Source organism: Aspergillus udagawae (genome assembly GCF_001078395.1).
Source record: "Aspergillus udagawae IFM 46973 DNA, scaffold_6, whole genome shotgun sequence".
Lineage (NCBI taxonomy): Eukaryota > Fungi > Ascomycota > Eurotiomycetes > Eurotiales > Aspergillaceae > Aspergillus > Aspergillus udagawae.
Genome location: NW_025091269.1, coordinates 1,159,474 through 1,185,515, shown reverse-complemented (window position 1 = coordinate 1,185,515; position 26,042 = coordinate 1,159,474). Strand labels below are relative to the sequence as shown.

Here is a 26,042-nt window from a genome sequence, read left to right as displayed (position 1 = left end):
ATTTATTTCTCCAGGCCAGCAGCCAAGGAAAATCGCACTGCCAGCGATTTCTGTCGCTCAAGGAGCTGCAGGTAATCATGGCGACGTTCGCACGGCCTGTGGCCTCGTCAATTTCGGGTATTGAATTCGGGGTCTATTCGGATGAAGATATCAAGTCCATTTCCGTAAAACGAATTCACAATACCCCGACTTTGGATTCTTTCAATAATCCTGTCCCTGGTGGTTTATACGATCCGGCTCTGGGTGCTTGGGGAGATCATGTGTAAGTCTAACACTTATGCTATGCTGTGCTTCTTCCTTCTACTAGACCAATCCCTGGTTATCGCTACTTCGGACCTTTTTTTTTTTTGCTGACCGCATTTAGCTGCACGACCTGCCGTCAGAATTCGTGGTCTTGTACTGGCCATCCTGGACATATTGAGCTTCCTGTTCGCGTTTATAATGTCACTTTCTTCGACCAGTTATACCGACTACTTAGAGCGCAATGTGTCTACTGCCATCGTTTCCAGATGCCCCGAGTTCAGCTCAACGCCTACGTGTGCAAGCTACGACTCCTACAATACGGACTAGTCGACGAAGTTGATGCCATAGAGGCGATGGGGAATGGTCAAGGAAATAAGAAGAAGTCTGGAAAGGACGCCGATGATTCAGGCAGCGAGGAAGACGACGACGACGACCTCGTCGCTCGCAGGAATGCATACGTCAAGAAGGTGATTCGGGAGGCACATACTGCCGGCAGACTGAAGGGTATCATGTCTGGTGCGAAGAATCCCATGGCTGCGGAGCAGAGACGCACTTTGGTCAAGCAGTTCTTCAAGGATCTCGTCAGCATCAAAAAATGCAGCAGCTGCAGCGGGTATGTCATGTCGTTATCACACTTCCCCTGCCTATTTATCGTTTGCTGACGAGGTGCGAAAGAATCTCACCCAATTACCGGAGAGACCGTTTTTCGAAGATCTTCCGAAAGCCTCTGCCCGAGAAGTCCAGATTAGCCATGGTACAGGCCGGATTTCAAGCGCCGAACTCCCTCATTCTTCTCCAGCAGGCCAAGAAGTTGGATATGAAGGCAAAAGAGTCGATGTCCAATGGCATTTCTGATACGGCTAGTGCAGTGTCTGAATCACACGGCGCTGAGGAAGAAGTTGCTCGTGGCAATGCCGTCGTTGCACAAGCCGAAAGCAAGAAGTCAGCAGCTGGCGATGCTGGACAATATATGCCTTCGCCAGAAGTGCATGCTGCGATGGTACTGCTCTTCGAGAAGGAGAAAGAGATTTTAAGCCTCATATACAACTCTCGGCCTCTTCCCAAAAAGGAAGCTAAAGTCAGCCCGGACATGTTCTTCATCAAGAACATTCTGGTGCCACCGAATAAATATCGACCAGCTGCCCCTCAAGGACCCGGTGAGATTATGGAAGCACAGCAAAACACTCCGTTCACCCAAATCCTGAAAAACTGTGACATCATCAACCAGATCAGCAAAGAAAGACAGAATGCCGGTGCTGATTCAGTCACTCGAATGCGTGATTATCGCGACCTCCTTCATGCTATCGTACAGCTCCAAGATACTGTTAACGGGTTGATCGACAAGGAGAGAGGCGCATCGGGCCCGGCAGCAGGCCAGGCCGCCAACGGTATCAAGCAAATCTTGGAAAAGAAGGAGGGTTTGTTCAGAAAGAACATGATGGGCAAACGTGTCAATTTTGCTGCTCGAAGTGTCATTTCCCCCGATCCCAATATTGAAACGAACGAGATTGGTGTACCACTAGTCTTCGCGAAAAAGCTCACTTATCCAGAGCCTGTGACGAATCACAACTTCTGGGAAATGAAGCAGGCAGTCATCAATGGTCCAGACAAATATCCGGGTGCCACTGCGATTGAAAACGAATTGGGCCAAGTGACCAACCTCAAATTTAAGAGTCTTGATGAGAGAACGGCTTTGGCCAATCAGTTGCTGGCACCGTCGAATTGGCGCATGAAGGGAGCACGTAACAAGAAGGTCTATCGTCACCTTACTACTGGTGATGTCGTCCTCATGAACCGGCAGCCTACGCTTCACAAGCCGTCCATCATGGGTCATAAGGCTCGTGTGCTGGCGAATGAGAGAGTTATTCGGATGCACTACGCTAATTGTAACACCTACAATGCGGACTTCGATGGCGACGAAATGAATATGCATTTCCCTCAGAACGAACTTGCTCGAGCTGAAGCTATGATGCTTGCGGACGCCGACCACCAGTATCTTGTAGCGACATCTGGTAAGCCTTTGAGAGGTCTGATTCAAGATCACATCTCGATGGGAACGTGGTTCACATGTCGAGACGCATTTTTCGACGAGGAGGATTATCATGAGTTGCTCTACAGCTGTCTCAGGCCTGAGAACTCTCATACTATCACAGAACGGATTCAGCTTGTGGAGCCTACTCTGTTGAAACCAAAGCGTCTCTGGACCGGCAAGCAGGTGATTACGACAATTCTCAAAAACATCATGCCTCCGGGAAGAGCGGGTCTCAACTTGAAGAGCAAGTCTTCCACTCCTGGAGACCGATGGGGCGAGGGCAACGAGGAAGGCACCGTAATCTTCAAGGACGGCGAGATGCTGTGTGGTATTCTCGATAAGAAGCAAATCGGCCCTACGGCTGGCGGTCTTATCGATGCCATCCACGAGGTCTATGGCCACACCATTGCCGGACGGCTGATCAGTATTCTCGGACGACTCTTGACAAGATATCTGAACATGCGTGCATTCACTTGCGGTATCGATGATCTTCGATTGACCAAGGAAGGTGATCGTCTCCGTAAAGAAAAGATTAGTCAAGCTGCCAGCATCGGTCGGGAGGTTGCTCTTAAGTACGTGACTCTCGACCAAACCACAGTCCCTGATCAAGATGCCGAACTGCGCCGAAGATTGGAAGACGTCCTTCGGGACGATGAAAAGCAAAGTGGTTTGGATAGTGTCTCCAACGCTCGGACTGCTAAGCTGTCTACCGAGATCACTCAGGCTTGCCTTCCAAAAGGCTTGGCCAAGCCTTTCCCGTGGAATCAGATGCAGTCTATGACTATCTCTGGAGCTAAGGGTTCAAGTGTCAACGCGAACCTGATTTCTTGCAACTTAGGACAGCAGGTTTTGGAAGGTCGACGTGTACCAGTTATGATCAGTGGCAAGACCTTGCCATCCTTCAGGGCGTTTGATACTCACCCTATGGCCGGTGGTTATGTCTGCGGCCGTTTCTTGACTGGTATCAAGCCTCAGGAGTACTACTTCCATGCTATGGCCGGTCGAGAAGGTCTTATCGATACTGCCGTCAAAACTTCTAGATCTGGATATCTGCAGCGTTGTCTGATCAAGGGTATGGAAGGTCTGAGAGCCGAGTACGATACATCTGTCCGCGAGTCTTCAGACGGTTCCATCGTTCAGTTCTTGTACGGAGAGGATGGACTTGATATCACGAAACAAGTGCACCTCAAGGACTTCGATTTCCTGACTTCGAATTATGTCTCTATCATGCAGTCTGTCAACCTTACAAGCGACTTCCATAACCTGGAGAAGGATGAGGTGGCAGCCTGGCACAAGGAAGCCATGAAGAAGGTCCGCAAGACAGGAAAAGTCGACGCTATGGACCCGGTGTTGTCTGTCTACCATCCGGGAGGTAATCTGGGTAGTACATCCGAAGCATTCTCGCAGGCGCTCAAGAAGGTATGAGACATCCATTCCCATTCCGCACATTCGAGACTTACAAAAGCTACAGTACGAGGACACCAACCCTGACAAACTTCTGCGAGACAAGAAGAAGAGTATCGACGGTCTCATCAGTAAGAAGGCATTCAATACTTTGATGAACATGAAGTATCTCAAGTCTGTCGTCGACCCTGGTGAAGCAGTCGGTATCGTCGCTAGTCAGTCTATTGGAGAGCCGTCAACCCAGATGACCCTGAACACCTTCCATTTGGCTGGTCACTCGACAAAGAACGTGACGCTGGGTATTCCCCGTCTACGTGAAATTGTCATGACTGCAAGCGCTCACATCATGACGCCTACGATGACGCTGATCTTGAACGAAGAATTGTCAAAGGAACATTCTGAGAGGTTTGCGAAGGCAATCAGCAAGCTCAGTATTGCCGAGGTGATCGACAAGGTTCAAGTCAAGGAGAGAATTGCCTCAGCCGGTTCACGCTCTAAGGTTTACGACGTCGAGATTGCCTTCTTCCCAGCAGAGGAGTACACGAAAGAGTATGCGATCACGACCAAAGACGTCCAAAACACTCTGCAGAACAAGTTCATTCCGAAGCTTGTTAAGCTCACTAGAGCTGAGCTCAAGAGACGTAATGACGAGAAGTCATTGAAGAGCTTCTCAACGGCCCAGCCTGAAATTGGTGTTTCTGTGGGCGTCATCGAGGAGGGGCCGCGGGGACCCGAGCGTGAGGTCGAACCCGCACAAGACGATGATGAGGATGATGAAGACGACGCCAAGCGGGCGAGGAGCGGTCAGAACCGGTCGAACCAGGTCTCGTACGAAGGTCCCGAACAGGAAGAAATAGACATGGTCCGACAGCAGGATGCTGTAGAAGATGACGAAGATGAGGAAGAAAGTGGCGAGAACCGTCGCCAGGATTCTGATGTCGAAATGGAGGACGACTCCGACGAAGAAACAGATGAGGAGACGAAAGACACCAGATTGCGCGAGGAGGATATCAAGGGCAAATATGGCGAAGTCACACAGTTTAAGTTCAACCCCAGCAAGGGCACATCATGCGTCGTCCAGCTGCAGTATGACATCTCCACTCCCAAGCTCCTCCTGCTGCCTCTGGTTGAAGAAGCCGCTCGCAGCGCCGTCATCCAGTCTATTCCTGGCCTCGGTAACTGCGCATACGTCGAGGCGAACCCACTTAAGGGCGAGCCCGCACACGTCATCACCGAGGGCGTTAATCTGCTTGCCATGCGCGATTACCAGGATATCATCAAGCCTCACTCCATCTACACCAACTCAATCCATCACATGCTCATGCTCTACGGTGTCGAGGCCGCGCGCGCATCCATCGTGCGAGAAATGTCCGACGTTTTCCAGGGTCACAGTATCTCAGTTGACAACCGCCATCTGAATTTGATCGGTGATGTGATGACCCAGTCTGGTGGTTTCCGCGCCTTCAACCGTAACGGTCTCGTCAAGGATAGCTCGTCGCCTCTGGCCAAGATGAGTTTCGAGACCACCGTCGGTTTCCTGAAGGACGCTGTGATCGAGAGGGACTTTGATAACCTCAAGAGTCCCAGCAGCAGAATCGTTGCGGGTCGGTCTGGCATGGTCGGCACGGGCGCCTTCGACGTGCTTGCTCCTGTCGCATGATTGGGCGCTTTCGGTGCATGTCATACCATATGATTTTCGATTACTGTATATGCTTGCGTATTTCCTTGTGTATTATCCGTGTCTTTTGTATGTTTGATGTGTCCTACGATTCGGAGTTTGTCTCAGCGGTATCCAAGAAAAGTCTTGTTCCTTTTCCGATAGCATTTACGCCGTGAGCAGATGAATAGATCAATCAATTTACTATATCAAGCTCTTGAAAGGATCAAGTCAATGACGGGCAGTTCCAATTTAGCAGAAGGACCTAATGTACTACAGGAAAGTATACACCGAAACCCCGTGGTATCATAAACCAGTATCCCGTATATACAAAAAATCCGCTTCGAAAGTTTACAAGAGTTGCTTTTGGCAGAAGAAAATGATGCGCCCAAACCGTTTTACTGTGCATCCAACATCATGAGGTCTTCGTCTATGTCGTCATCAAATTCGTCTGCAGCGGCAGCAGCAGCACCATTATGAGTGCCATTCGTGGCCTGTCCATTGGCGACCGCTTCTCTGCGCACTCTTTCTTCCTCCAGCATCTGCTTTTCGCGATGCCGTTCTATGTCGGCCAAGCTCCATGTAGAAATTCCTTCTTGATCCTTGGCCTTGAATGGCTGGGCCATTGTACGCAAGAAGTTCTTCGCAGTAGCCACAGCCATATCCGTACTCAGGTTTGTTTCACTTTCCAGCATGGCCTGACTGATCCACTTGGGTAATTGGTTCCTTTTTTTCTGGAATCGACGATCTGCTAGAACCATGATTCCGTAGTCATCCTTGCCACGCAAGACACGACCCAGGCACTGCGCTGCGTGTCTCATAGCGTCGAACGATAAGAAGTCATTCTCCCGGATTCGATAATTCTCGCGCAGGAACTCAAGGCGGGCTTTCAGGATCCGAGATTCCGTGTACTGGAACGGAACTCCAATACATAATACCGCACGACCGTAATGGTGGTCAAAATCGATACCTTCGGAGACCTTTCCTCGAGCGACACAAAACAAGATGGCACCACGCCCATTGCAGCATGCTGTCCGGTAGGTCTCCAAGGCGAGCGATGATTCCTGAGAATCAGGGGTCTCAACGAGGATCAATTTATAGCTCCATATTGAGTCTAGGATACCCATTCCTTGCCACATGCTGATGATCGACTCCATGTATAGATAAGATGGAAAGAAGACAACAATACCATCAGGTGTGATCCGTGAGAATTCCAAGACAATATTCCCGTAGTTGCGCACGACGCCAGGATCATTTCGGATCTGGAACGAAGACGAAATCTGGGCCTGGTCTGAGCCTCGCGTCACGATCATAGGCAGGAAAGACCGGCGTGCAAGCGTCATAGTGTACGACTCTTGCAGTACAGTGGGGAAGCCAAGCATCTTCGGATACATCTCGAGCGGCGAGAGGGTTCCAGAAGTGATGATGACGGAGCTGAATCGATCGAAGACTGGCTTGATCGCAATAGCGGCGTCCAAACAAGTGAAGTGAAGTACTGGATTGGGTACTGTGGCTGTTTCCGACTCGAATGGTTCAAGAATCAGCAGGAACCCTTTATCATATGTCGCGACTAAGGTCGCGAATGTTGCAACTTCTTGTAACGGTTGATAATCCTCTATGTTAATAAGCTCTAGTGTTCGCACCAGCGAAGTAAGGCGTTCAGCGCAGAAACGGAGAGGCTTTCGCTCGATGAAAGTAAGGTCTTTGACGTGTGTCAAGAATGACGGTGGCGTTTCCGATATAGTATGGGTGACTTTCATTCGTGTCTTGAGGTATTCTATGAAGCGCTTGAGGAAGGCAACAAAGTGCTCCGCCCGTCGTATATTGCCTGGCACAGCTTCCTTGAGCAAGTCATCCGGTAAAACGGGATTCGCGATGAACTGGTCTTCTTCTCTGGCTTGTTCCGCTTCTCTCAAACCTTCCACGAGCTTTGAATATTCGTTTTGTAGTTTCTCTGCGTCCGAACTCTTCATTTCGGAGATTTTTCGCTCCAAGTTGTTCGCGCCCCGCGTGGCTTTCCGTAACGAGTCTTCGGTGATATCGATGCTCAGCGCTTCAATACATACGTTGTCGATGTTGTGTGCTTCATCAAATACTACTATACAGTCCTTAGAAAGCTCTCGCGACACTCTCTCCGCGATTTTAGGGTCAAGGAGGTAATGATAGGAATAGATAATGACGTTGCAAAAAGGCATCTGAACCTGTGTTAGCACACACCAACAAGGACTTCAAGAGTTATATTACCATGCGCCGTGCGGAGAAGTAAGGACATTGCTTGTGTTCTTCCCCGTATTTCAGAAGCCCATCTAAAGTGAAGACGCCGGGAGGAACGAGATTATGCGGTTCGAGGAGGTCGAGGTTCTAAAGAGTCAGCAATCTCTACAAAATCTTCCAAACATGAGCGCATACCTCATGATAGATGCATAGCTCGACATCTTCGCCTCTCTCCTTCTTTTCTTTAACGAAACCAGCCGTCAAACTCCTGCACCGCGCGTCCACGACAGTGCCACTTTTCTCTCGTTTCACCGACGGATGCAGGCACAGGTTTTTTCGACTGGTGAGACCTAAAGCTCGAAAATCTTCGGTATATCCCAGCTGCTGAGTGCGAAACTTCATCAGCTCCTTCAACTCAGCCAACGCCTTTTCAATCTCGGACATTGTTCGAGAGCAGTAGATGAGCTTCCTGTGCTCCGGATAATGCTGCTGATATGCTATGATCAACGACAGTAGCGAAACGGTCTTTCCAGTGCCCGACGGCATCTCCAGAACGCAGTGACCCCCGGCGTCGAGGGTCTTTTTAAGATCGCACATGTAGGCATACTGTTCGGGGTATATACGAGGATAAGGGAACAGGACGGGGAGATCACTAATGGACGATAAGGTCTGTTAGAGGAGCTTATTCCTTCTAGAGACTGATTTAACATCTGAAGACTTACTCAATCATGAATTTCATTGTGAGAGTAAAGCGCCACCGTGGTGCAGCTGCCTGACAGAAATGAGCTCTCCTTCTCTCATGAAAGACAAGCAGCATAGTTAGACCACAAACTGACCTTTCCTCTTTAGGCGATCGATGACACCAGCCCACGTGATCTGCTTATCGGGAGCCCGATCATCACGCCGCTTTTTGATATGGCAGTCAAAGAGATCAGTGACGTTTGCTAGGGCGATTGGAGATGAAGCGAAGAATTTGTTCTGGACTTGGATGATTCTCTAATCGCGGCTCATCGACTGTCTAGCCACGAATACCCACGTCCATTCACTCATTTATCCCTCCCTTATTTTACTCTCGTTTTTCCATTCCTTGCGCTGTTCTATTACTCCGCTACCCCACATTACTATGAGCAAAAAGTTCAAATCGCAGGCCTCAAGCAGCCGTGCTGCTGCCAGTACATATGGATCTTTTGGTGGATTTTCCAGTTCCTTCTCGAGTTCAGGAAGATCCCCTTCCTCTCTCACCTATGTGACCGCGCCACCAGATCTGTCGCGAATTGCGGATGCGAAACTGGCCATTTCTTTCAAGAACTTTCTGAAGAAGGATGAAGTTACGAGAATAAAAGCATTAGATGAGATTAAAGATTATGTATCAACAGTCGAAAGTCGTGGTGCCACTCTTGACGACGGGTTCTTGGATGCCTGGGTATGTCTACAAGCTTATCTTGCAGACAGGAATTTGACGTTGATTGTATTTCGCAGATCAAAATCTACCCACGGGCCTCAATTGACCTTTCCCGTAGAGTGAGGCAGACGGCTCATTCAGTTCAAGGATCCATTGCCTGCGTTGTTGGCAAGAGGATAGCCCCATATTTGCCTCAGGTAATTGGGGCATGGCTTGCAGGCTTCTACGATAATGACCGACCGGTGCATCGAGCTGCCCTAGAGTCGTTCATGCAGGTGTTCACAACCGAAGAGAAAAGAAATGGAGTATGGAAAGTCTATCAGGGCTCAATTCTCGACTTTGTAGATGATGTTATTCTGCAACAAACTCCTCAAACACTGAGTGATGAAAGGACAGTGAAACCCGATGATGCGGAGGCAAAGTACGCTCGCGTAGTAGGAACAGCACTCCTACTCTTGAATCGTGTCATAGGTGTGTGTGAATCTTCCCAAAGTCGCTCACTCGTTCTGACTTCATTAGCAAATTCGACTCACGAAGATCTCCAAAAGGATCTGGCCGCGGTGGAGAATCTCCTGAATAGCAAATCGATGTGGTCCCTCTGCTTTCATGACGATCCATTTGTTCGCAGGTCCGTCTATGTCTTGCTTAGATCTGCAGTAGCAAAAGAACCAGAGGAGCTGGATTGGAGGATCATCAGTGCAGCTCTGATTGGCAAATCCTTGTCCATCAATCAATTGGGGTCAGCCTCCGATCTCTCTGAATCTTTGCTGGAAGTAACTTCAGCACGACCACAGTTGTGGACGGAAGACTACTCCGGAAAAACTACGTCTTCCAAGAGGCTCCTGCAATACATCCAGAAAGGCTCTCAGGGAGGCGTGGGGTCCTTCTGGTCAAATCTTCACCAACTACTGCAGATTATACCTGCGGAAGTGCTGGTGAAAGCTGATCCGCAGGCATCCACTGACGGCATGATTGGGCTCTCGAGTGCGACTTTGTTGACGGAGGCATTTCAACTTGGATTGAATTCAAGAGAAGAGCCTCGGCAAAATCAGGCTGTGGGCTGGAAGTCTTACATCGAGACAGGGATTTGGCTAGCGAGTTCACTGCCCCAGAGCGATAGGGACATTTTTCTGCGCACAAGGCTATCTCCTCTGGTCATTCAACACGTGAGAGCGGAGCAGAATGTGCCGCAATGGGCCCTCCCGAATCAGAATGCTGTAGCTCTCTGCACAGAGTATTCTCTCGCATTAGCTAAAAGCCATTATGACAGCGAACTCCAGCGGCTGTGGATCGATTTAGCCGATGGTCTGCTCGAATCAGTCAGACTATCCGCTCCAGAGCAGTCAAAGGACTTCAGATCGTCACAAGATGCGGTATGTGCGCAAGCTGGACGACTCTTTGCTCTTGAGGCTTCAATGCTTGCAAGTGTAGCCGATACTGAGGCGAAAGCCTCCGTATCTAGTGTTCTTGAGAAGACAAACTTGCCACTTCTGGACAATTGCTTGCAAGTATTGCGCTCTAGGAATGGCAAGCCATATGCAGCAGCAGCAGTAGTTGAAGAGATGATCCGCAACGCTGCAGATATTGCGCAGCAATCTCGAGAATTTGCGGAGTTTGTTCAGAATGATGCTCCCGATTTGTTGTCCTCGCCATCGGCTGATCGCCTCATTTCAGTCATCTTGTCCTGTCGTTCTTGGGAGGGATTCGGCTCTAGCTTTGAGAAAGTGGTGGAACGAGTGGCGGAATCCGAACCAGAGCAATCAAATACACATGCTGTCCAGAAGCTACTTTCAACTCTCGATTTCAAAGAAGTGCATGACAAAACAGGGCTTGACTCATTGATCAAACGGGCTTTGGACCAAGCCTGCAGAGGTAGCCGATTCCACTGGCCAATCGTGACCGCAGCGCTTCAGAACCAAACGTCACACGGCGAACTAACGGACTTGATCTTCTTGTCTATTGTTGATTCATTGTCCGAGCCAACCAAAGTTTTTGAAGCGCTGCATGGGCTCTCTCAGATTGCAAGATCTGTCCCGGATGCGCTGAGAAAATTTCAGGCCGGAGCTCACGGATCGAAATTAGCTGGAAAGCTTCTGTTTCTGGCTGAAACTTCTGACGAGGAAGTGACCAGTCTTGCAGATTCAGTGCTAACAAAATTCAAAGAGATCGGGGCCGGGGAGACGAGCGCCAAGTCGAGCTTTGAGATTTTGCAGTATAATTTCGATCACGTCAATGAGGAATCACTTTCGTAAGTTCTGAGCTGAGGAGAGAAGGATATCCGGTCAAACTAACATCTTTCAAGGATTGGATCTCTGTTAAGCATAGCAGAAGACTTACTTCGTGCTGCTGACCCGGAGGCCCGGGCCTCCATCGCTCAAGACATCTTGCCCTCTCGTCAAACGTGGGAGACAGCCTTGCGGCCGTTCCTGGAGCTTCCCCCTCGCCCATCGACAGCTATCACAAGCCCAATTGGCGGGACTGTTTATCTAGTAACCTCTGAGGTATCAGATACACTTAAGGAGCAGTACCGCACTATTCCCCGTGACTCCAGTGGTTGTTCGACCGCGTTCCGACTCGCGTACTTCACAATTCGAGTTCTTTCATCATTCGATATAACGGGTAGTCTGTCGGCAGACGAGCAGGAGACACTGTTTCACTACATACCCTTGGCTGTACAGCTGATTGATGACGATCTGAGCATTGAAAACTGTAATGGTATTACTGGATTAATGCACTCAGACCAACGAGAAGAATACTTGGAGATCGTTTACGATGGCCGCAAAGTGATCAACCAGTGGACGAGCTCAGACGGTCGTTCACCTGGAAGAGATGAGACAATCGCCTCAACGATCCTGTCCTTCTGGCAGAACAGACTCGAAGCTCTGAACAATACCTCTCCGACGGACTACCGTATTGGAGAAGCCTTTGTCAGGCTGATGAACAGCATCGACTCCGCTAACAAGAATAAATCCACAGATGAGATCACCAAATTGTGCAGGGAAGTGCGAAGCTCGAATGCCATTCGATCGGCATCCTGGGTGGCCGTCTTACGTGAATCAATCTTGATCAATTCGGCGGGCAACCGGTTGTGCAACGAACTGGTTGCAGACTCTACGGGCTTGAAGCCTCAAGATGAGAAGAATGAAGGTAAGTTGCCACTTGGATCAATCCCTTGGTGACTCTACTGATGGGCGTCAAGGTCTCCGAAAACTGTCTTTGCTTAATCTTCTTCTTGCGGGGGAAACAAACGTGGCGTCAACCATTCCAACTCAGCGTCTAGTCTTCCTTGTCAAGCATCTCATACAATGTCTCCAGTCCGAGAACTTGTCGCTCAATATTAGAGCCGAGATCATGCATACCCTGACCTTTGTCCTCCCTTGCTTGAATGAGATCTATGGATCGCATTGGGAGGACTGCATGGAAGCTCTCAGCACGGTTTGGCGCGAAACTAGCGGGGGCGATGAAGCTCTTCCCCTACTCCTTGCTTCATTCAGACTCTTTGCAAGCCTGAGGTCAATCGTTGCTGAAGAAGATAGCAATGATGATGTCAAAGACGCCTGGTCAGAACGCAAAACGGTCCTTTTCAACGGCTTAGCCTCAACCCTTACAAAATTCGGTGAGCTAGAACGCATCCCTCACATTGAGATGTGCAACGGACTGACTTTTGAAAGACTACACCATTGCTTTCCATCAGCCCCGGGATGTTACCGTTGAAGTGTTATGCCGCTTGGTGAAGGTTATGCCTGTCGAGAGCCTCGAAGATGCGAGTAAGATGTTCCATCTCTTGACAGCTGACAGCCGAGTTGTCCAACGTGCGGCTTTTACTCTCCTTCATCGTTATATTCCATCAGTGCAGGAGCAAGTCTCTTTTGATGTGGCATTATCCAAGTCTGTGGTCAGACTTCCTGATGAGCTCATGTCTTTGCTACTGGAAGCCCCTACGATGGAATTAGTCACTCTTGCGGACGGCGATGACAAGATCTGGACCAGTATAAGATCATACCTGCTGAGCTGGAAAGTCGTATTTGACCACTTCGTCAACGCGGTATGTGTTGACACGCTCTCGAGTACAAAATAAGCTGATGCTGATTTTCATACAATAGTCTCTCCCGGTTCAGGAGCAATATGTCGCAAGCATCAAGGACAACGATAGCCTCGGTCCATTGCTAGAGTTCATGTTTGATTTCCTTCAGCAGTCCCACAATAAGCTGGTGGATGCTTCGAAGTTTGACATTCGCTCCTTTGAACCTGATCAGTCGGAGACTCAAGAGAAAGAGATCCAATGGCTTTTGGTTCACTTATACTTTTTGTGCTTGAAGCACCTTGGCAATATGACGAAGAACTGGTGGCTGGACGCAAAGAAGCGCATAAAAGGGCCTGTTGAGACGTGGACAGAGAGATTTGTAAGTCTTTATTTTTGGATCTACTTTGCCTCGAAATGGCGTTACTGACGACTATTGGAGATCTCGCCTTTGATCATCGGAGACTCACTCAAAGGGGTGGACGAGTGGATGGCCACACAGGATCCCAACGAAGAGCGCGCGCTTTCAGTGAAGATTTCTTCCAAGACTGCGGAGATCATCGCGAGCATCCCCGTTGATGAAGAGTCGCCTCCTGTGGCGCTGTCGATCTCCCTTCCTCCAGCATATCCACTGCAGCCTGCCCTTGTTGTCGGGCGCAGCCGAGTGCTGGTCGACGAGAGGAAGTGGAAGAGCTGGCTGCTCACCATTCAGGGTGTGATCATGTTCTCCAATGGCAATCTTGTGGACGGACTGATGGCCTTCCGCAAGAACGTGCAGGGCGCCTTGAAGGGCCAGAGCGAATGTGCCATCTGTTACTCGGTGATCTCCACGGACATGCAGACGCCGAATAAGCGATGCGCGACTTGCAAGAACACCTTCCACTCGGTGTGTCTCTTCCGCTGGTTCAAGAGCAGCAACCAAAGCACCTGCCCTCTGTGCCGCAACAACTTTGTATATGTATAGATAGAATGGTGGGTTCTTAGGTAGCATAGACGGCGTTGCGCGGTGATCTAGAGAGGTGGACGGTTGACAGCATGATGGTATAAATAAAATGTTGGATAGCTATTCTACCCTTTTCTCCTCCATTGATTCTGTCAGCTTCATATCGATCCTCGAAACAGTCATTTAGATAACGTTCGTGGATCGTGCAGTGGATCCACATCCAGTGTGGCGGGGACCGAACAACCCCGCCAATATCATCACCGCCCAAAGCTTCCCCCCTTCGTGTCGTAAAGCTCTCTCCGACATGTCAGCTTCTCAGATACCCAATTTGAACACACTCCGTCGCGGTGGAGGTCGAGGGCGTCTTAGAGGCCGTGGGGGCCTTGGCACAAGCACAACAGGCGAAGAAAGACATGGATCACGGGGAATAGCAGCCCAAGACCGTGTCGTACAAGGGACAGACAATGACGCCAGCGTCTCCCGGTTGAGCGCAGTGGAAATTGGGTATCTTGAGGATCCTTTTGCGAGGGCGTTAACGCCTCCCGGGTCCGAAACAAGAAGGCTTCCCATAATTAACAGAGGTAACCCCTTCTACCGCAACCATTTTACCTTTCTGCAGTCTAACGTGAAGCCGCACAACAGGCACTTACGTCCGCACCACCGCCATCGATCGACTCGTTGCGCAATTCTTGGAAGGCTCTTCAAAGACGAAAAAACAGATCATCTCGCTAGGCGCAGGATCTGACACGCGCATCTTCAGGTTGCTTTCCTCTCGCTCGTCCGCCTCAAGTCCGAATCTGATCTATCACGAGATCGACTTCTCCGCCAACACCGCTGCAAAGATCAGGTTCATCCGCGCAGCACCCCTTCTGCAACGAACACTGGGAATTGGAAATGCTCAAAATGTATCCATCTCCGACTCCGGCGACGCATTGCACTCACCGACATACCACCTACACCCTGTTGATCTCCGAACACTCTTAGCATCAGCGTCAGCAAACACTTTGCAAAGCCCATCATCACCCGATTCGACGGAGAAGGATCAACCACCCTGTCCGCTACCGGGTGTCGACCCAACAATCCCCACGTTACTCATCTCAGAATGCTGCCTTGTGTACCTCTCACCCCACGAAGCAATCGACGTCGTCGAATACTTCACCAAGACCCTTTTCCCGATGAGTGTGCCATTGGGCTTAATTCTCTACGAGCCCATCCGACCGGACGACGCCTTTGGACGAACCATGGTTGCCAACCTCGCAACGCGCGGGATCCAGCTGCAGACACTGCATGAGTATGCATCGCTCGAGGCTCAGCGGAGACGATTACGGGAACAGGGGCTCGATAGCGGGCAAGCGGCGGCGGACATTGATTTCATCTGGGAGCGGTGGGTGAGTGAGGCGGAGAAGGAGCGTGTTGCCGGGTTGGAGATGCTGGATGAGGTCGAGGAGTGGCAGTTGCTTGCGCGGCACTATTGCGTTGCGTGGGGATGGAGAAGCGGGGCGGGGGAGAATATGGGGGTATTTGATGGATGGAAGGAGATTGAGGGACAGACTGGAGAGTGATACTCATTCTTCATTCTGCATTATGTATCCGTGCCTAAGCTCTGGAAACTGTTCCATCGCTTCATGGCCTCCTTGGCGTGCTGTAGCACACTATTTAGGATCAGCTCATCTGAAATATACCACCAATCAAGCTCAATCGTAAACAACTATTTTCTAAAAATCTCGAGAATGCTTTTTCCAGCACCACTTTATTGGTCTCAGTCCTCAAGTTTCTTCTTCCATAGTATCTAGGTAGCACGGAGAGCCAAACTGCTTGACGACAGAGACATCACACACTCGCTCGTAAATTCGGGGGTAGGTAGTTGATGTCCCAGAAACCTACTATCCGATTGGCCCCCTTTTCGCAAACCACAACAGAAGCAAAGTTTGGTTACAGAGAAAATTTTGAATCATGTCCACTAAGTTTAATGGTGCCTGTTAGTAAAACTGTCAGTGTACCTGCTGATCACTGAGCTTGACAAGTCTAGGCCTTGCAAAAGGAAAATCCCTACTTCGGGTAGACTAGGTGCTCTCCCCCCAGAGGTAACATTGGAGACAGGATAAACAGTCCAGGTTTCAAATGTGTTCAAGCTGCGTGGTAGCATGAAAGCGACTAAGGTACGGTAAAATAGACTGTACTCTGTAATAGCCGGAGTAAATACAGAGTACTCCATACAGCGATATTAAAGCGAGTAGCAGCATTCGTAGGATCAGGATCAGGTTCATGCTCAGAGACAGACCCTGTAGCCTCAGGGACGCACGGGTTCTGATTGGCTGCTAGCAATGTACTCGGGTCTTCGCCTAACCCCACTAGGCCTAGTGGGGCATGAACCACCGGGGCAAAGCAGCTTATCATTGGTTTAAATAATCAACCAGTCAGCCCGAATAGGCATAGATTTCAAATAGCCTCGAGATTATCCCAATCAGGAAGTCCGTTGCTTCATCTATGGGGCATACCACGATTCATTCGCTACTGACCGCTTGCTAGCGTAGCGCCCACGGAGTCAACTCCGACTCTTGGGGTCTGGAGTCGGCGCGAAAATGGGCTAACAGCCTAGTCCACAGTAGTGCTCGTGTTCGTAGACTTGGGGCTGGTCCCTTTTCCTCGCTCGCGTTCATTTCCCGGTTTCCCTCCTTTCTCTATCCATCCCCATCTCTCCTTATCCGGTGGTGGTTCCCTGTCTTTTCGCTCTTCGGAGTAGTCGCTCGTTATATTGCTATTTTGCTGACCCTAGTCTTTCGTTTCCGGAGTGTGGAGTTCGACTTCGCTTCGACTTCGATCCGCAACATCAACTTGATAAGGGAGAGAGATACAGGAACAACGTCGTCAAGATGAGATTCGACATGGTTTCCGGCGCATCTGCGCTGCTGTGGTTAATCGCCGGCGTCGAGGCATCCAAGCATGCGCATCTACACCACTTGAGACATGAACACGGCGCCATCCACTCCGTTGCTGAAGTGGGAGCGCCATTAGAGAAGAGAGGAGGGAAGTGCGAGTTCCCCTCCGATGCCGGTCTGGTCGCTGTGACTCCGAACATGAAGAACGCCGGATGGGCGATGAGCCCCGATCAGGCCTGCGAGCCTGGCAATTACTGCCCGTACGCTTGTCCCCCCGGCCAGGTGTCGATGCAGTGGGACCCCAAAGCGACCTCGTATTCGTACCCCCTGTCCATGGTGAGTTTTCCATCGGCAGCTTCACGCCGGTAGGAAGATTCTGACGGTGCTCCATGTGCTAGAATGGCGGTCTCTATTGCGACAAGGACGGTCAGATCAAGAAGCCGTTCCCCGACAAGCCGTATTGCCAGGACGGCACAGGCGCCGTGGGCGCGAAGAATAAGTGCAGCAAGCAAGTCGCGTTCTGCCAGACTGTGCTGCCTGGAAACGAGGCCATGTTGATTCCCACGCTGGTCGAGGAAGTGGCTACTCTTGCCGTGCCTGACCTCAGCTACTGGTGTGAAACGGCCGCTCAGTAAGTGCATGTCGGCGATAAAATGCTCTATTTCGTATTAACCGTTGCCAGCTTCTATATCAACCCTCCTGGTTATGGCACCGAGACCGCTTGTGTCTGGGGTACTTCTGCCAGCCCCATCGGTAACTGGTCGCCTTATGTTGCCGGTGCAAACACCGACCATAATGGCGACACGTTCGTGAAGATCGGATGGAACCCAATCTATCTGGAGCCCACCACGCCCTTCCGCGACGTCGTCCCAGACTTTGGTGTCGAGATCGAGTGCGAGGGCAACGGTTGCAACGGCCTTCCATGCAAGATCGACCCCGCAGTGAACGCGGTCAACGAGATGATCGGTAGCTCCTCCGTTGGAGCCGGAGGCGCCACCTTCTGTGTGGTGACAGTCCCCAAGGGCGAAAAGGCCCATGTTGTGGTCTTTGAAAAGTCCGGCGGCGGCAGCGGCAGCGGCAAGGGCGGTTCCCACTCCACAACTGCGGCGTCCTCCACGACCTCTCAGCCCAGCTCGACCACCACAACCACCTCATCCAGCATAGCATCCTCCAGCACGTCGACTCCTGCTTCGTCATCCTCAGAAACCTCTGAAACAGACTCGAGCTCGAGTGCCTCCGTCACGCCCTCTGCCAGCAGCGACCACAGCTCATCGGCCAAGGCGTCCAGCGCCGGAGAGGCTTCGGAATCAGGGGCATTCTCGTACACCTACAAGCCCCATGTGTTCGTCGAGCAGTCAGCCTCGGTGCAGGCCATGGCGGCCGAAACGGCTGGTCCGGCACAAGCCACGGCCACTCCCAGCCCTACATCCAAACACAAGGAGGGCAGCGCCGCCGATGTTGCTGTCTCCGTGCTGACTCTGGGCATGGGCGCAGTGGCAGCGATCATGATCAACCTGTAGTGAGCTACAGGTGCCTCCTATTGCTGTCACCCAGCTCCAGCTTAGCCGTGGACTAGCATTTTCGTAACTTCTCTTCGGTGCCTCGAACTTTATAATTCTTTTTCGTTTCTTCGGGATACCCTGGTCCTATTGAACCATACCATACTATACTATTCTTGACGACTGACGTTATCTGTATATTGACGACCTTTGACCTGCCTATATTATTATATTCTTCACTTCGTCTGCTCATCAGCAGTTTTCTTTTGACTTGGGGATTTGGAATGCATGATCTGCTATGCTGTTGCCGATTGTATTGACGATGGGGCTTGAACATACCATTCTGAGATTGGATAGTGAGCTGATAGCTGATTTTGATAATGTCTATTATTCGCTAGTTCGTGATAGGCTGGAGCAATGTGACCTTTGCATATATCCATGTTATTAAGCTTCTAGCCCAGGAGACTGACGATGGGTGAATACAAGAACGACGAGCGGAAAGCACAAGTCAAAGGTGCTTGAGTACCATGTCGGAAGTTAGGGACATCCTCATAGCTCATTCTTCGGGATCTGCGCCCCGCATACTTAATGTCTCTTAACCGCCGCATACTAGGTAGAGTCTGATGTCATATTACCTGAGACCTAATCACTATACACCAAAGGCTGCTTAGCTTAGAGACAGTAATATATTGTGCTATTCCGAATAGATGCTCATTTATCTACATCAACGCTGTTGGTCACGGAACCAAACACCTCCAAGGCGTGGCCGAGATAGTCCTGCACTCCCTTAAGACGAGGAGTCATGTCGCTTCCCAAAGGCAGTAATTTCTCTGTCTCGTGGCCCTCTCCCACACCCTCGCCAACAACCACTTGGTAAAGGGCCTGCATGGCCTTGTCCTTGTCACCGTTGGGCTTGATCTTCCCGCTCACAAGAAGGCCCTGCACCTGCTCGGTGAAGGTGCCCTTGTAGCCTTCAGGTAGAGGAGTCTTGCCCAAGACGACTGAGTTAGGCATGTTGGTGTTGAACGTCCCTAGAACGACAGTCAGGGTGCGGATGTTAAATGGGCCAACTTCTTTGGCGAGGATTTTGGTGAGAGCTATTTGCCAGTTAGCTGTTTGCCCTTGGAAACGTCTTAAAAGAAGATGTATACCATCCAAGCCAGCCTTAGCACCCGCGTAGACGCCCATCGTGGGAATCCCATCGAGCGAGGCCCCGCTGCTCATGTTGACAATCACGCCGGACCGGCGCTGGCGCATATGAGGCAGAACCGCGCGGATCAGACGCAGTGGGCCAAAGTACATCGTCTCCATCTGCGAGCGTATCTCCTCCTCGGCCATGATCTCAATGGGCGCGTAGATGGAGTAGCCGGCGTTGTTGACCAGAACATCGATCTGCTCGCCACCCTTTTCGAGCTCCGTGATCACCTCGCCGCTCTGGGCGCTGTCGACATCCAGCTGGACCCATTTGCCTCCTTTGCTTTCAATCTCAGCGACCAGCTCCGGGGTGCGGGAAGGGTTGCGGGAGGTAGCAATGACCTTGTGGCCGCCGGCCTGGGCGGCGCGTGTGAGAGAGAGACCAAAACCAGAGGAGCAGCCGGTGATGAGCCAGGTGAGTTTTTTGGACACCATGATGAAGATGTTGCTCTCAATTAATTTAATGATAATCCAGGCAGTAATGCACGAGCTGGATCTGGATTTAAACACCTTGTATCCAGAACCCTCGGAGATAGCGGATGACGCTGTAACTCCGTCGTCAACAGGGATGACCAATATGGAATACCAGTATAAACACTAGCTAAGGAGTACACTAACTGGATGCCTTTTTGGTCTAGCAGCATTGGATTCTGACAGATGGCAGCGGCCGTGGGCTCTTGTCTCTTTCTATTCGTTGTCGCCGAGTCCACATCCTGGCCTGAATCTCCTGGATGGCTTCACCCGACTGGCGCTGTGAGAAGCCTAATTGGCCCAAAAGAAATGAAAAACGATCAGTTCCTGCGTCTACATTCGGACATTCGAAGTAATCCCCGACTGGACTCTCTGAGGCGCTGTCTGATCCCGCGAGAGACTTTTTGACGAGCACCCCATCGCCCGTAACAAGGGTTCATTGTCGGCCCAGCAAGAGATCCTAGCAGGGTTTGCACGGGTGAATCCATCCCGATCCATAGTCTCAAGGGGATTGTGCAATTGAAAGCCATTGGTCATTGTGTCGTGAGGGGGTGAAGTGGCTTCGCACTGTCCCAGAGAATGCATCCACACTCGCAACGACAATGCAACCGGATGGTCAAAGTGAGCGGGACGTTGCAAAAAGCATTGTATCGCTGCCTGTGATCAAGAAACACCCGGAGGCGCGATGACCAGTTAGCCAAATAAGGTCTATTATAGCTCGTTCATCAAGGTGCAGTGATGGACGTTTTTTTTGTGGATGCCTTGGGAATAGATAGGAGGTGGGGTGCAGCCATCCCTTATCAACTTATCGGCAGTGACTCCTGACACCTGCCAGCCTCGACATCCTCAGCCCATCCAGGCCCAACACAACCAGATCAGCAACATCCAATCTCAGAATGCCTCCTTCAGTACAGACAGTAAGTCTTATCAAAGAAGATTTCTCTCACCCCTTTCCACCCAGGAATCTCGGTTATAAACAAAGACACTGCAACTCAGACCTACCCCGCATATCCCACCCCGTCCACCACAACCACACCTCTGCAAAATGAGATAACAAACACTAACACAGCATCAAAGAGCAAACTAACCTCCACCCTCCGCCTCCTCATCCCGCGCCTCCGCCTCCTCCAGAAAAAAGACAACGCCTCGTCCGTCATCCAGCGCCGCGAACTCGCCGCCCTCCTCGACGAAGGCCGCGAGTCCTCGGCCCGCATCCGCGTCGAGAATGTCATCGCAACCGACATCGCCGTCGAGGTGATGGAAATGGTCGAGCTATACTGCGAGCTCCTCCTCGCGCGAGCCAATGTCCTCGATCAGCTCGCCTTCGGGGAGAAGGGCGCCCGCGCGCGGAGTCGCGCCAAGGAGGCCCTAAAAGCTGAGATGGGGGCGCACGGCCACGGACACGGTCAGGGCCACGGTCAGGGCCACGCTCAAGCTCAGGGTGCATCCGACGCAGCATCCAAGTCATTCTTGGGGTTTTCACTTTTCGCGGGGTCCGGGTCGAAGAAGCAGACACATAGTCCAGAGGGCACGCCGGGCAGAGGCCGCAAAACCGAGGCGGAGGAGGCCGCCGCCACAGACGACGAGGAGCAGACCCCGAGTTATATCGACGCCGCACTCGACGAAGCCGCCGCCGTGATTTTCTACTCGTGGCCGCGCTTCCCGCACGATGTCCGCGAGCTGACCATGCTGCGCGGCATGCTCGCCGAGCGCTGGGGCAAGGAATTCATGACGCTGGCGCAGGACAACAAGCTGCTTGACGTGAGAGTGCCGGAGCGGCTGGTCAAGGGGCTGCGCGTGAAGCCACCGGCACAGGAGCTCGTCGAGAGCTATCTCATGGAGATTGCAAAGGCGTATGGGAGTTCGTGGGGAGCGCGGGCCCAGAGCCAGAGCGAGAACGAGCTCGGCGAGGCGCCTCAGGAGTTTGTTGGCGATCAGCCTGGCGATGCTGACCAGCGCGGTGATGGCGATGGCGACGCTGCTGTCCCCTCCACGCCGACCCGGCCGGTCAACATGGCTGAGGCGCGGCGCGCTTCCGAGACCTCGGAGTTGAATAGGGCCACGCCGCCCCGGGGGTTCCAGTCGGTCAAGAGTCCCGTCAGTGTTGCGCCGCCGGGGCCGCGGTCGGATAACCCCAATCCACGTGTCAAGGTTCCCGGCAGCGAGAACCAGTCCGAGACGCAGGTTGAGGGGCCTCCCAGGGCGCGAAACGGGAACGCGGGTGGTTCTGGGTCGATACCGGAATTGGATGAGTTGACTCGACGGTTTGCGGCACTGCGGCGGTGATTATGACCTTGATTCGTTCAGCGAGAATTCACGTTTAATGATTGATGAGTTGTTGATGAGTTGTTGATGAGCCGTCGGCTTTGAGGTTTTCTACATTGTAGCCTCATACCACAGCGCTGTACTACTGCAAGTGAATCTGACAGGTTTTATTATTGTATCTATCTAGATACAGTCATCTATAATATCTAGCCCTTCCATTCCAAGGGAATATGTGCTTTTGCCGTATCATGCATCAGAGGCCCAAAGCCAACCAGAAAATCCCAACCATATGAGACAGAGAAGCTAAGAATGCCCACGGCATGAATCAACAAAGATAGTATCAGGCAACGAAGCAATAAAGCCAAACACCGAGCACACGATGCAGCCAGTCAGGCGATCAACCCAGTAAGACGTAGAAAAAGTATGAGCAAGAAAAGGTCACCCCATAGGACACCGGACTATGCATGTGCCGAAACATATGTACAAGACAAGGAAATCGAAACGAAAGGATTCATAAACAAGGCAAAAATTTTACCGGAGGTCATCTTCTTCTCCCGGGAGCAGAACCTCGTGGCCGGAGCCTTCATAAACAAAGATCGCTGCTATGCATCCAAAGATGGATACAAGGGCGATTAGCCACCAGGCAAAGCCGACCATGCCTATCTCAAGGCCATAACCGTACCAGGCTCCAGAAAAGATAGGCCCGATGGTCCGGAATGCCGACGATACTGACTGTCCGATACCGTGAATCGTACCGAGCACCGAAGGGTGCGGTGAGCAATTATTCAGAAGGATAATGGATGTCGGAAGTGTGAATGTTCGAGCGGTGACTTGCAGGAACAGGACGACAATAATCGAGAACCAGACCCAGGGCCCATTGGCTTGTCCTGGAGGGGGCGTGGATGACGGCGCAAGAGCAATGTAGGGGGCAAACGCATAGGCCAGAGGGAAGAGCGACAGGAAGTATTGGTAGCTCTTGGCTGTACCCAGACGGCCGTTGATTGAGGGGTAGACGGTGAATTGGAGGAGCATGCCGATGACCCCGAGGATAGCTGTTGCGAAGCCAACGCTCTGGGGCAACATACCCAAGCCCCCGGTGAAAATGAAGGGTAGTCTCTGAACGGGACTGGCAGGGTCGCTGGAGTCATATCGAGGGGTGGACAGGAAAAGCAACCATAGATTGTTGAAGGCACTTGGCAATCGTCAGTAATGCTGCGAGCTACATCGGGAGATATTGTTACATACCCCATCTGGAAATCGAAAAAGGCCTGCGCGAGAAGAGTGCACAGGACATTCTTTGTCCAGATTCGTTGGAACGGTAACACGCGAGCGTGCCTCGTAGGTTTGGCCGCCTTCTCTTCAAGCTCATAGCTTTCGGTAGGATCGACTGATCGGCTCAGCAGGGGACCTTCCTCATCATAGTCGGAAAATGGAAGTCTCGAATACAGGGGCGACGAAGATGGAACGACAACCTTCAACCCACGGGCGAAGAGCTTCATGGCGAAAGCGCCCAGGCCAGGCTTTCCCTTGCAGGCTTGTGAAGTCTGGGTGTGTTAGTAGAATTCTCGCATCTTCAGGGTATCTATGCATACCTCCTCAAGACCCATTGCGACACACGTGGCGCAGAATGACAGGAAAACGGCATTGACCAGCATGGGCAACGCATACGGGTATTTCATGAGCCACTGCACACCGGAAGCACCTCCAAAAGAAGAATTGGTGCCGAACAGCCTTGGGTAACTCTTGACCGGATCGGCAAGCATACCTCCCATGACTGTGGGAGTCAGTGTCGATCGCAAGCAAGATTAATGGGGGACAAAGGACTCACCTGGGCCAAACAAAGCAGCGATATTAAACCCAATGGGTAGAATCAAGAAAGCGCGAGAATGGTACTTCTTCTCCTTGACATTCTCTGCAATCATTGTGCGGATAATGCCCACTGTCCCATTGATGGCACCGCCAAACGAACGCCAGAACACGGCCTGCGCGAACGACGTCGAGAAGGCGACTCCCAGGCAGGACGCCGCCGTGCCTACCAGCCCGACCAACAGTACAAATTTGCGACCGCCCCATTCCGCATCGGCAACTCGACCCCATGGTATTGCTGTCGCGAACTGCGCGGCCGTAAATGCGCCCTGGAGGATACCAGCCTGCGTGGAGACATCGGAGTCGGAGAGCGTTTCGTCGAAGGATTTGAGCTGATAGAACATGTACGCTTGTAAGGAGGCAATCTGTAAGAAGTCGAAGACGCGACAGAGACCCAGGAGGACCAGTTGTTTCTTTCTAGGCAGGGACATCCAGGTGACGGGGCCAGAGCGGGGAGCGGGGGCTCCGGTGGAATGACCCTGGGAGGCATTCATCTGCGCCATACTCTGGGAGCGACTGCGGGCATGACCTCGGCTCCATTCTGACGCAGTGGCCTTCATAGCCATATTGGGGTGGTCGAAGGAGAGCGAGGAAGAGGGGGAAGAGCCCTCGGTGAGGTCTGCGAGAGAGAGGTTGGATTCGCGCCGGCGCCGCGAGTGAGTTGAAGAGGAAGGGTAATTGGCAAAAGAAGGTTCGCCGCCTTGATCGTGACTGGAAGTCCAAGAAGTGGCCCGGGTGTGACGGGCATCCCGATGTTGTTGTGGGCGAGGATAATGATTATTAGTGGTGGTATTAAAAGAGGTCGTAAAACTTGGAGTGATGGGGGTGGTGGACGAAACGCTGGTCACGGAAGGCCGCCGGCTACCTTGGGAAGCTCTTCTCTGCACCGGCACAGGCATCGAGGGCGTGGTTCATCCGATAGGGCGCCAATGCAGGCGACCTGAGACTACGTCAACAGGCTGGGGATTATAAGTAGTAGAAACTTAATAGAAAGAATAGGATAAGTCGAAGTAAAAATGGTTACGCCAGTAGGAGGGGTCCCAGGGGCGCAGTGCTTGTGATGACGACGATTCAGACAGAACATGAACGATAGATAGTCTGAACCAGGGAGAGATAGACCAGACAGGAGGAGTGACAATTGAATTGAAAAGCAATCAAACAATATTACAAGAAAAGAAATAGAAAAGAATAATTGTTAAGGAGGAGGACTAGTCGCCTTGGACGACAATGTACTCTTAAGAAGCCCAGGAGATGAAACGGATGTCAATCATCACCAACAATCCTTACTGTACAGAGAACGGAAGTCGGAGTAACCCAGAAACCTAGATAGAGTTATCCACAGTGGACTAACTACAGTAATACTAATAAAATGCTTTCATAAGGAGTAGATACCTAGATATGATGCTGATGCTGGTGGTGACATGACACAGTTACTGACTATCTTAGGAGTACATCTGTGTCTAAGGTAATGAATCTGAATCCATGATGAAACCTGCCTCCTTTTACAGCAGCTGTATTGAATCTGTAACAGGTGGATTACCCCAATTATTGCAGTAAGTATATTCAATTTAGCCAGAAATAAATTAAGTTAAAAAAATAAAAAAATAAAAAAAAGGATAGCCGGATGCCAAGAAGACGAAGGACGGATGGCTGGATGGATGACACCAATATCAACATCTGGCCATGGCCCATATACAAAATTGTTTGGCACTTGGGTGGAGTTGCCCGTTTAGGTATGTTCATAATCTCGCCCTCCTTCCCGTCTTTGGTTCCTGAATAACCTGAATAACTCTTCCCATGGGTCAAACTAACGGAGCAGAGGCTTGGCAGGTCTGGTGAGGTCATGCCCTATTTTTGCTCTGTCTTGCTGTTTATCTATGTTACAGACAACCTAGGTATGATCAACAATTACCACAATACCATTTCCTTCAGTGTTTCACTTTAAACAGCGT

General features: G+C 51.2%; 7 protein-coding genes across 7 annotated transcripts; 4 read left to right on the top strand and 3 right to left on the bottom strand.

Annotated features, from left to right (window-relative positions):
• Window positions 1-77: 77 nt before the first annotated feature.
• Aud_008179 (DNA-directed RNA polymerase I core subunit RPA190) lies at window positions 78-5,339 on the top strand (the record flags this gene model as incomplete). Its single annotated transcript, XM_043293056.1, has 4 exons — window positions 78-262; window positions 365-856; window positions 919-3,694; window positions 3,747-5,339. 4 exons carry the CDS (start codon window positions 78-80, stop codon window positions 5,337-5,339), a joined length of 5,046 nt encoding a protein of 1,681 aa, XP_043148991.1.
• A 395-nt stretch (window positions 5,340-5,734) lies between these two features.
• Window positions 5,735-8,289, bottom strand: Aud_008178 (TFIIH/NER complex ATP-dependent 5'-3' DNA helicase subunit RAD3; the record flags this gene model as incomplete). The annotated part of the gene is made up of 4 exons (XM_043293055.1): window positions 5,735-7,531; window positions 7,581-7,697; window positions 7,746-8,202; window positions 8,273-8,289. 4 exons carry the CDS (start codon window positions 8,287-8,289, stop codon window positions 5,735-5,737), a joined length of 2,388 nt encoding a protein of 795 aa, XP_043148990.1.
• A 384-nt stretch (window positions 8,290-8,673) lies between these two features.
• Window positions 8,674-15,478, top strand: Aud_008177 (ubiquitin-protein ligase RKR1; the record flags this gene model as incomplete). The annotated part of the gene is made up of 10 exons (XM_043293054.1): window positions 8,674-8,973; window positions 9,030-9,423; window positions 9,472-11,200; window positions 11,255-12,099; window positions 12,152-12,568; window positions 12,624-12,997; window positions 13,056-13,355; window positions 13,416-13,925; window positions 14,104-14,497; window positions 14,559-15,478. The coding sequence occupies 10 exons, from the start codon at window positions 8,674-8,676 to the stop codon at window positions 15,476-15,478; spliced, it is 6,183 nt and encodes a 2,060-aa protein (XP_043148989.1).
• Window positions 15,479-16,789: 1,311 nt separating this feature from the next.
• Aud_008176 (SUN domain-containing protein) lies at window positions 16,790-18,315 on the top strand (the record flags this gene model as incomplete). The annotated part of the gene is made up of 3 exons (XM_043293053.1): window positions 16,790-17,131; window positions 17,194-17,426; window positions 17,478-18,315. 3 exons carry the CDS (start codon window positions 16,790-16,792, stop codon window positions 18,313-18,315), a joined length of 1,413 nt encoding a protein of 470 aa, XP_043148988.1.
• A 690-nt stretch (window positions 18,316-19,005) lies between these two features.
• Window positions 19,006-19,923, bottom strand: Aud_008175 (SDR family oxidoreductase; the record flags this gene model as incomplete). Its single annotated transcript, XM_043293052.1, has 2 exons — window positions 19,006-19,391; window positions 19,446-19,923. 2 exons carry the CDS (start codon window positions 19,921-19,923, stop codon window positions 19,006-19,008), a joined length of 864 nt encoding a protein of 287 aa, XP_043148987.1.
• A 932-nt stretch (window positions 19,924-20,855) lies between these two features.
• Window positions 20,856-22,245, top strand: Aud_008174 (DUF292 domain protein; the record flags this gene model as incomplete). The annotated part of the gene is made up of 2 exons (XM_043293051.1): window positions 20,856-20,876; window positions 21,037-22,245. 2 exons carry the CDS (start codon window positions 20,856-20,858, stop codon window positions 22,243-22,245), a joined length of 1,230 nt encoding a protein of 409 aa, XP_043148986.1.
• Window positions 22,246-22,755: 510 nt separating this feature from the next.
• Window positions 22,756-24,989, bottom strand: Aud_008173 (putative MFS transporter; the record flags this gene model as incomplete). The annotated part of the gene is made up of 4 exons (XM_043293050.1): window positions 22,756-23,416; window positions 23,470-23,768; window positions 23,817-23,998; window positions 24,053-24,989. The coding sequence occupies 4 exons, from the start codon at window positions 24,987-24,989 to the stop codon at window positions 22,756-22,758; spliced, it is 2,079 nt and encodes a 692-aa protein (XP_043148985.1).
• Between the last annotated feature and the right edge of the window lie 1,053 nt (window positions 24,990-26,042).